The sequence below is a fragment of the Anopheles aquasalis genome, chromosome 2, assembly GCF_943734665.1.
Source record: "Anopheles aquasalis chromosome 2, idAnoAquaMG_Q_19, whole genome shotgun sequence".
In the NCBI taxonomy this organism is placed as follows: domain Eukaryota; kingdom Metazoa; phylum Arthropoda; class Insecta; order Diptera; family Culicidae; genus Anopheles; species Anopheles aquasalis.
In genome coordinates, this window is record NC_064877.1 from 32322105 (window position 1) to 32332500 (window position 10396).

Sequence of the window (10396 nt, forward strand, 5' to 3'; positions counted from 1 at the left end):
CCCCAAGGGACTCCGGTCTCTGTTTGGTCGTTTTTGTCCGATTTAATTTGATGTTTTGTTGCCTCTTCCCTTCCGTACCTCCCATTAATGACGTCGTGTCGGAGTCCTTCCACTTTTTTTTCGATGTGTCGTACAGAGAAGAGCTCCACCAGGGTCCGGTCCCAGGTGTCGGATTCCCAATTCCTCCCCATGCTCCTCCTCAATCGCAATCCTTCTCTGCACCTCCTCCCGACAGTCCGTTCAGTTGCTTTTTTGTGACTTTTGCTCCCATTTCTTTGTCGCCTCCTTCCACTCACTGTGGCTGTGGCTGTGTGACTGTGTGGCTGTGCTTAACATAAGCACATAAATAAACACTTTCTGTGTGGCACTCCACCACCCACCGATGGTTCAAATGGGGGCGTACGGAAGGCCCCTCACTACCAGGCCATAAACCCCTGAAATGCTGGAATGATGGAAAGGCGGACGAGGCAGCAAAGTGCCATTCGCTGGCTGGCTGGCTGGCTGACTGGCCGTACTAAAAGGAAGTCGATTTTCATTCATAAATACGATTTTACTACTATCATCGTAACAACGACACAGTGACTGAGAGAGAGAGAGAGAGAGAGAGAGAGAGCAAGAGAGAGAGAATAAAAAAGAGAGAGAGAGAGAGCGACAAACGGGTCTGTTCTGGTCTGGTGTGGCCGATGAGAGTTGTAAAAAGCGACGATAATGCAATGATCCATGACCACATCACAGCAGCACAACAGTTGGAGCAACAACCACCCACCTCCACCCCATCCCACCCACCGTCAGAATGACGACGACGACGACGACGACGAACGACGACGATGAACGGGTAAGCCAACGGGGCCGGGACTTTACTCCACTTTTATGTGAATTCCGTTTTATTTCATTTCACCTTCCATCCCCCTTCTCGTCTTTTTTTCCTTATCTCGCTGCCGCCTCCGGTGGCGGTGGTTCCGTGTGAACTCGGGAGCATGCCAGGCCCCGCAGACCGTGGCATGTTGTTGCGTTATCGAGATTCGAGTTCGAGATGGAGTTTACCATTGGACTCCCTCGTTGGCGTTTCCCCGGTGGTCCGTGATTTATCCACTTAACACCACATTACACGAACGCGGCGCGAACTGAACCTAAACGACGCCTCCGCTACGATGGCTCCCTCCTTTTGCTCCCCACTCCACCCGGGGCAACATAAATTTATTATTGCAGCATTTGGCGGTGCTTGGTGCGTGCGAAACGAGCGAAACGATTACGGGATTACAGGACAGGGATTGCGGTTCGCTCGCTCGCTCGCTCGCTGTTTGCTCGGACATTCCGTAATCCGTTCACTTGGCCACCGGGGTGAGGGTAGAAGCGTTGATACTCATAACAATTATGGCAAGTCAGTGTGAGTGTGTGGGTGGGTGAGCCATTGCTGACCCAAACAAACAGCCCAGCTACCGTCGATTCCGTTTTTAGTACATTTTGATGGACTGAAGGATAGACGCTCCTCGATTTCGGCATTTCCCGGAAGTTGATCCTAGTCTAGTGCCTGTGTATGGGTACTGGGGTGTGGCATAAAGCACACAGAACGAATGGTCAAGTGGTCAATGAAGCAGGATTTAAGGATTTTTATCGCTTTCCACCTTTTCTGCCATTGACCATCATTACGAATGCTGCTCGATGTGTCGATGCAGCTCACTGCTACTGTTAACCGTTCGAGATATCGCTCGTGATTGTGATTGTGTGACAGTACCGGTCATGGCCATTCCGGTCGGTTCCGAGGACCACACGCTTCATTGAAGAGCTTCGAAGAGAGTTTCGGATCTAAAGACCGTACTGGTTGGAGGAAGGAACTGTCCAAAAAATAACATTCCTCAAACCACTTGTTGCTTGGTTGTCGGTTCGGTTCTCTTCTCTGAAATGAACCAGAAACGAACGAAGAGGACATCAGGAAGGAGTCCGGGTGCTCCACCATCCGTGAGTGGAAGGAAGTGGAGCAAAAACCCCTTCTTTTTGTACGTTTTGTGAGGTTCCATTTTTATGTACCAGAGCATCGTAAAAGTCTCGCCGGTACAACACCAAGGCACACCAGAAAACCCGATTCGGAACAGACACAGACATAGTCAGAGCTTTTGCATCCTTGTGTGTAGTGGACCAGGCCCCCGGAACACACCGACAAAACTAACGAAGTAAATGTGACCTGAGTTGAGGTTCTGCGGAGCTCCGTGACATACTTCTTCGTCCTAACCTCCTCTTCCTGGTGGCGTGGGTGAAGGACAGAAGGTGGATCTGCAAACATGCGCGAGGAGTGAGAGAGCGAGTGAAAAAAGTGTAAAATTAAGCGTTTGTTGTGTTCGTTCGGCTCGGATCCATCGAGTGGCCACCAACACCAGAGAAAGAGTAGTTTGTGTGTGGCCAGTGGCCGAGCGAGTGCAGGAGAAAGTGAATGAAATGCACTTTGCCGTCGCAGGAATGTTGGGTTTGCCAGCGCCTCGAGAACCCCGGCGACCGGTAATGGCCTTGGCACAGAAAAATGCTCAGCCAAGGGAGAGCTGATGCAAAACAAAAAGAAACAGAATAAAACCCGGCACAGAAGCGGAAAGGAAGAGGCAAAACTGGAACGACCGGACGGACTGACCTGGTGGGAACCACGGGACGGATCCTTTGCGGAAGGCGAATGAGCGCGGTGTGGTGCTACCTGTGGCTCTCCCGGTTTTCCGTGGAGTCATTGGGTCGTGGGAAGATGGAATTTAAATTTTTCAAACTCAAACACCCACCACCACCACCACCAGCAGCAGCAGCATCGTGCTATGTTGCGAGTATTGATCCGGAGCGAAACGGATGCCCGTGCAATTGGCATGGGCATGGGGAAGAGGCTGCAAAAGGATGGACACGAACTCGCACCACAAGAAGAGGTAGAAGAAGATGAAGGTGCAAAAGTTGTTGGTTCCTATTTTGGGACCGTGTTTTTTTCCCTCTCGATCTGTCTTCCTTCACTGCAAGCGCATGTGATCGATGGTACGGTTCGTTTTGTTTTTCTCTCTTCTTCTTTCGCTATTTAAATTGCGACTTCGGGTTTCGAAGGTGCATCACCGGAGTTTTTTTGGCAGCAAAATTACTGACCATCCTTAACGGCACCAGCTCACGGTGCACGCTGCGCTATTGGCCTACCTTTTGCGTGGCCAAGGATTCTTTACCTTCGCAATCGTGGAGCGGATTAACTCTTCAACCGATTGCTGGGAAAGGGAACTTTGGAAACAATGAGAGGACTTTGTGGGATATTCTGGGAATGTTTAATTAGCCTTTTGGGTAGTTTTTTCTTGCGTAATTCTTCGGTAGGTGCCAAGATGAAAGGTTTTTTAATTATTAGCTAAATGTTATGATTTGTTGGTTGTTAGAGTAATGAGCTCTAAAGAACTGAATTGATTACGTTTACCTTAATGTCAATTAAGATAACAGCTAAATTCATTCTGCATTCTGTACAAGCTAGCCACAATGATTAAAGCTACCTAGACCATGTTTTTACATTTATGTTGATTGCCAGAATGTCAAATCAGAAACAAACTTGCAAATCATCTTAAACCACATTTTTGAAAAATTTAGGAAATAAACAACATTGTTATCTGCTCAATACGCTTCTCACCTGGGATTCATTACTGTTGCTAAATACTTTAAATCGTCAAAAGACACCACAGTCCGAGCATCATGTCATCGAACATCCAGTCATCGATCAATCGATGCCCGAGCCAAAGACCAACCCAAAGCGACTCATCAGGGACAACGCTTTTCGATTGAAGCTCCTATTGAAGAGGAACCAACCAAGAAAACCGAAGCCAGTCGCACCAGCTCGTCCTTCCGGATCATTCGCCAATCTGGTCATTTTGAACGCAAACGCAGGACAAAAAAAACACTCTCCAAAGCCAATTCCTTCGGTAAAAAATGTCCCTTTTGCTGTGTTTTGGGGTCGGTTGCCCTCTCGCTGTCCGATAAATGACCAAACCGAACCAACGTTGCCGTGGCGATTGTTTTCCTTCAGCAATCCGGCACATCCGACTACCTGGCTGGCTGGCTGGCTGGCTGGCTGGCTGGCTGATCTGCCCGGGGACGCGAGAACGAGTACCGGGAGTGTATGGGCGGCATATGCGTTACCGATTGCAATTACCTTCGGCAGAGTTTTTCTTTTTCCATTTTCCATTTCCCCCTCCCTTGGGTGATGCGGAGCAAAAGGTTTTCCATCTGATGGATGGACGGATGGATGGATGCAGAAGAATCGATCTCGAATTCGGTTCGAACGGTTGCGGGGGGAGGGAAAAGCTGGCAAACAGGCAATCTCTCTCATGCTTCGCCGTTATGCTGCCAGACCGTGGCCGTGATATGTAGCATCTGAGACGTCCTTCCTGTGTGGCCGTTTTTTTTTTTTGCTGCTGGTTCTTCTTTTCGTCGTCCGGAAACCTCTTCCATTCGTCACATTTTTCGTGTTTCGCATAGTTTTTTCCACTATTTTTCTCGCCACGATTTTTTCCCCCCTGAGTTTTCCACAAGTTCAACCTTCGATCGTGTCCGTTCTCTCTCTCTCTCTGTCTCTCTGTTTCTTTCTGTTGTCTGCAAACCGAACCGAAGCCCACAAGAACATTGGATCGCCTTTGGTTGTTTGGCCCAAACACCAATCATCCAATCACTCCGCCTGTGTGTGAGACCCCAATGTCTCAATGGTCCCATTTTTGCTGCTGCTTTTCCCGCTTTTCCCCTTCTCTTTGCCTGGCGAGGTCGTTCCATATGCGGCACCGACGTATGCGTATGGTGCGTCTTTCAATTTATCTAAGAAGACCAAGTGCTCGGTGCTGCTGCTGCTGCTATCGATGCCCTTCTTCTTCTTCTTCTTCTTCTTCTTCTTCTTCATGTCCGCAATCTCACTTCCCACCAAACGGACCGAATCGATCCCAGGTTTTCCTCCGGCATGGGGATAAGGGGGGTACCGAGAAGGTACCGAGAACTCTTGGCTACCGGAGCGCAGCCGGCATTCTTGATTCGGTAATTCGCACCAATCGCTCGTTGGTGGATTGAAACGACGAGGTTTTTCGCTTTTCCTTTCGATTTTCCCGGCACCGGGGGCTCTGATTTCGTCATACTTCCAACCCTCATCCCTTTTTCCCCCCTCATTTCATCTCCTGCACCCCATTCTCTTCCACTTCACATGAAGGGCTGGGCCGCACTATCGGTTTTCGTAATTTATCCACCGCCCGTTCTCGCCATCACCACCACCGCCACCCCTCGGGAATGGCCATTCCTTTCCCTTCCTTCAAACAGCATTTTCCCGTTTTTCTTCGCTGCAAGATTCAATCTCATCTCTTAGCGAAAGAAAAGAAAGATGGAACGGAACGGAACGGAGCGGAACAACGACACCTAGCGAACGGTGGCTACCGGTGCGCGCTGCCAAAACAAATCTCCGGTGGAATACATCAATCCGTAATCCTGGTCCCGGCCAGCCAGTCAGTCTACCGGTCGCTGGTCCGTTCATCATCTCGTCGATAGTTTCGGGGGGCGACGAGTATGCATGCATGCATGACGTTGCTGCTGATGTGTTGATGCCAACAAACTCCACTCGGTCGGTCTGTATCTTGGGTCTGCGGTCTTTTCGATTCCATTCACTCCTTGCTCCCGATGCCAAATGATGCTGCTGCTGCTGCTGCTGCTACTCGCTTTCGTGATAAGACGCGTACCTCACGTCCTCAGTCCCCGATCGAATGTCCTTTCGCTGCCCTGAAGAGAACAGATTGGCACCGTTCGTCTCGCACGATTGATGGCGATATGCGGCTGTGTGGCCACCGTGGTACGCTGCAGTTTCCATAGCGCTGCTACCTTTACGCCTGCGATCCGCAATCCTTCACGGATTGTTCCCTTCCCGAAGGGGACGAAGACGTTCGTCTTTTCGGACTTCTCTTAATGGAAACACCACCCTCTCGGGATCATCCGCCTTTTTTTTTTTTGGGCAAAAGTTGGCCAGTGGATGGACGGTGTGCACCGGAATGGCAGTTGCGATTACGCGGGCACCACGGACACCAGGGGCCTCTTGGGCCAAATTGGATTTCTTCATTTAACCGAAGCGAACCGAGAGAGGCGTGATGGGTCGTGGTGGTCCGAAACGTAATCTCAAAACATTGATACACAGGCACATAGGTCCATCTTTGCGTACGCAACGCGTTCGATTGCGTGACGCTCATCATCGTCCGAGCGCCGACCGATGGTCGATTCATCAAATTCATCAGCGTACTAATGCAAACAACCTCCACCCGCCTTTCGTCTCATTACAGCCAACGCATCTGATTTCACCCGATGCCGTGCTGCAGCGACGACGAGCGAACAGCTTCGAGCTGGCCACGGTACTGTGCAGCTTCCTGATTGGGAACGGGTTCGCCGCTTGCGTCGTCTCCGGTTATGCGACGCGTGAAGTCGTCAACAATGATCAGCAGCGCGTCGGTTGTCCCTTTGTGCCGCAGGAGGACGAGGTAAGTGGTTAGCGATCGAGGACAAAAACAAATAAACGACAAGACGAATTCGGTTGTTGGGAAGTCAAATTACTAATGGCTGCCGGAATGTAACGTCCCGGTCAGAGTTGAAGTGACTGAACGTTGATGTCTTTCTTAAAGTGACGAACTCGTTGTGCTGGGGTAAAAGGATGACTGTAGGCATAAAGGAATTCAAAGGATTTCCTTTTGTTGGGTGAAATGAACGGAAGTTCATTTAAAAAATATTGTTTAACATATTGCTTGATAACAAAATAGACATGGTATGAAATGGATCTGATAGAACTGATTAACGGAATTGAGTACAATAATCGACTAAATGATTTCTGACGTTTTGATTGTCCTTTGTTATCATTTATCATGTTTCGTTAAGTCAAATTCATTTTTATGGATTATTTATTTTAGCTACATAGTAAACATAATAAACATTATGATATGTTTGCTAACAGACAAATTTTACTACATGGTGCGCCATCTGGAGCTTTCTTATTTAAAAGCTGAATAACTTCGCAATTTTTCAGCTGATTTTGGAAAATTTACTAAATTTAGTTAGGTTAGACTATGCCATTTAATGGTAATTTTATACGAAATATGATATCGATCAAATGACCGCCTTCATTCGACACTCAAAAAGCGGTCCTTTTTCGGGCATTTTCAAGGGGGGGCTTCGGTAATTTCTGGCCAAAAAAATGGAACAGTTTTGACGATTTTTTGTGACGTAACCATTCAACTTTATTTCTTTTAGTGAATGGTATATTAAACTACAACTTTTGAAGAATATTTGGTTCTATTTTGGGGAAAATTTATCAAAAACTTCATCCATGACATCAAATTCATGAAGGTGCGTCTGCGAAAAGATACTTTTTTCTGGTGCCCACCGCTGCTGCGTGATGGGTCATCGGAAAAATACAAATCAATATTCTTTTGATAGATTATGAGTTTACCTAGGAAGCCTCGTTGAGTTCATATTAAATTTCCTATTTTTCGATTTGGGTGTGTGTTAAAAATTTCAAATGTGTTTATGTTGATCGATCGATCGATTATGTGTTTAAAATGTAAAATCAATCGGTCCAGTAGCGTTCAGTAGCTTCAAAGTAGCGTGCTGCATGGAGCCTTGTATGAAACGCGGATTTTCACAAATTTATAACATTGTCAGTTTTGTTTCGATTGATCCAAAAATTTTGCACAATGTTCTTGAAAGGATCAGCAATCAGGGAAAAATGATAAAAATATGTGTCACAAAATAAATGAAAAACCCAAGCACCCCCTTAACAAGATTAATGGAGTTATTTTGGCAATTTCAGCTCTAATATTTGCTTTAAGTTGTTTCATAGTCTTCGGTTCGTTGGCATAAACCTTATTTTTCAAACAGACCCACAGAAAAAAGTCCAGCGCTGTCAAATCCGTCGAACGAGGAATCCACCTTCGATTGCACGACCGCAGTGTTCACTATCGAACGATTATTTTCAATATAAAGATGAAGAACTGGCTTATATGTCCAAATCGGTTTATAAATGGCAGAGTTATTCAACTTTTAAATAGGTAAGCTCCAGTTGGCGCTCCCTGTATTTCTTTTAATGTTTATTATTATGTTGTAATATCGATTTTGTAGTCAAATCATATTTAAATTCAGATTCAAACTCAACAAACTAATATGAATTGCTGCGTTACGCTACGCGGTTCGTGATCTCTTTTCACAAAAGATCTCATCGCGGATTCTATTCAGATGGAAACAGATTCCTCCTCAATCCATTTCAAACTCTGCCTAGGTCTATCGGAACTACGAAACATTGATCCTACTTCACATGATCGTCCCATAGAACGTGTCCTTCTCTTTGTTCACTCTTCTCTTCGCATAAATCCACCAACCGAGCCGAGTTCAATACATCCTATCCTCATCCATCCCGCGCCGCTATTTTACACTCGCCCGAAACGCTTTCCGCTCTACTTCTCTTCGCTTTTCCTCCCCCTCTATCACTATTCCCGCCTCCTCATAACCCTTTGCCAAAACCCTTTTTCGAGCCCCCCTCTCTCGGGGGTGTGCTAAAGCGTGAACCGCCAAACCACACCAAACGAGTAGACGACGAGCGAGCGAGCGAGGAGAGCGAAGCACCAAAAGCACCGTGGTGCCGTCCAGGCGCGTCTTAAGTTTCCACATCCTTTTTCGGGTGGTTCCCGTACCCGGGCCCGGTCGCGTCGATCATGCGACTGGTGCATCATGTTACCCAGTCCGGACCCCGGAGATACATTGTTCGCGGTACACAAAACCACCAAAAACACGACGGTTGCCGGATGCGCCCCGGCCTCGGCTCCGTCCCCTGGCGGACGGACCCGGTGCAAATGAAATTAATAAAGAAACGGAAAAATCCGCCACAAATCTCGCTCGCTCGCTGCACGGTGAAGCCCCATTTTTGCGTTTCGCTTACCAAAGTAGAAGTGCCACGGCCACAAGCTTCCTGCCTGGTCTGGCCTAACGGGTGTCCGCAAGGATGTGCACTCCAGTTCTTTGTGCCGCTTCGCTTTCAGCAACATTCGCGACGACATCCGGTCGCCCGGTCGGTGATGAGGTTTCGCGCCAGTTGCACCGAGTACCGTGTGCTTCACCGGCACCGGGATGCATTAATGAGAGGGCGAGAGACAGGAGAGGAGCGTTGGAGGTTCGTATCCTAATGAAGATGGAAATTTGACCTGTCTCCTTTCCTACCGGTTGGTGGCGTTCTGCAGCACCGCCGATGCCACGGCCAGGACAGCATTTGCAAGTTCCATTTATCCATCGAAAGTTGAAGGATAATTTCGCTCAAACCCGGTTAATTTGTTGCATCTTGCTCGATTCTCGGTCTACCTTCTCGTGCGGTGCCGTGTCGTGTCGCTTGTATGTTGGCAGAAATTATGCTCACCGCATTGATAACATATGGACACCACATGTTCCCCTGGCGCAACGCAAAAAGGTAAATGCAAGACCGCGAATCGCCAACGGAACGGTGTAGCGTTGTCTGCGCGCTCATGAGCTGCCGTTTGAGGAGCGATCTGGTGGACAACAAAGAACCACGAAATGGAACCGAAAAGGATATCAAAAGAAAAGGCTGTTGCAGCATCAAATGGTTGACTCGAGTTACGCGAGAGGGACAGCACAAAAAAGGGCCACTCTTGGGCGTCCTGGTCATTGACTCTCAATCGAGCGGGGACAAGGACCTCTAAAAGTTTATGTTGGGCCGTGGGCTGTCATAATGATTTTAGCTTCAAATGAGCGGCTGAAATTCGTATCGAACGATTCAGCCACTCTCGTAGAATCATTCTTTTATTCAGTTCATTTTTGTGACTCAAGCCAATACCACTCAGATCATAAAAAACGGAGTAAATTAGTCATCAATATCTCTAATGAAATATAATTTACTTCGTCCTTGCGTTGAGATAATTATCGGAATCGATGGCACATAGACTCGCACTTATAGTCTAACTAACGTATCACTTCATTTATCATAGTCTGCAACGCGCCTACTCTAATCTAAGATAATTGCAATACAACAAACAGTATGATGTAGATTCAAATTAACAATATTAATAATAATAACTCCATCTAACCAATTCTGTCGATTACTACTGATTTCGAATGGATTTGAATTACTGCTTGAAACAATACCACCCCTTGGTGCTTCGTCCGATGACAATGATTGTTTTTAATTGCAGATGACTAGTATATCTGTTTAATTTTAATAACTAGAGTATCCTTCTCCAGGCAACAAATTAAATTCCAAGATAAGCAGAAGCAGATGACTTCGAAGAAAGAGACACAAGGCCTATGTTCTTATCTTATGAGGACTCAAATTTATCGCGGGCGCATGATTATTCGTCGATGACTACTCATTGGCGGCAGTACCTGCTTTGCCCAA

At 47.2% G+C, this 10396-nt stretch overlaps 1 protein-coding gene across 1 annotated transcript in view; it reads left to right on the forward strand.

The window, feature by feature from the left end:
* Positions 1–793: 793 nt before the first annotated feature.
* The window catches only part of LOC126574488 (coiled-coil domain-containing protein lobo), a 13131-nt gene continuing 3528 nt past the window's right edge, over positions 794–10396 (forward strand). Inside the window, exons 1-2 of the mRNA XM_050234723.1 lie at positions 794–835; positions 6294–6488. Coding sequence (XP_050090680.1) covers positions 794–835; positions 6294–6488 — 237 coding nt within the window. The remainder of the gene's footprint in view (positions 836–6293; positions 6489–10396) is intronic.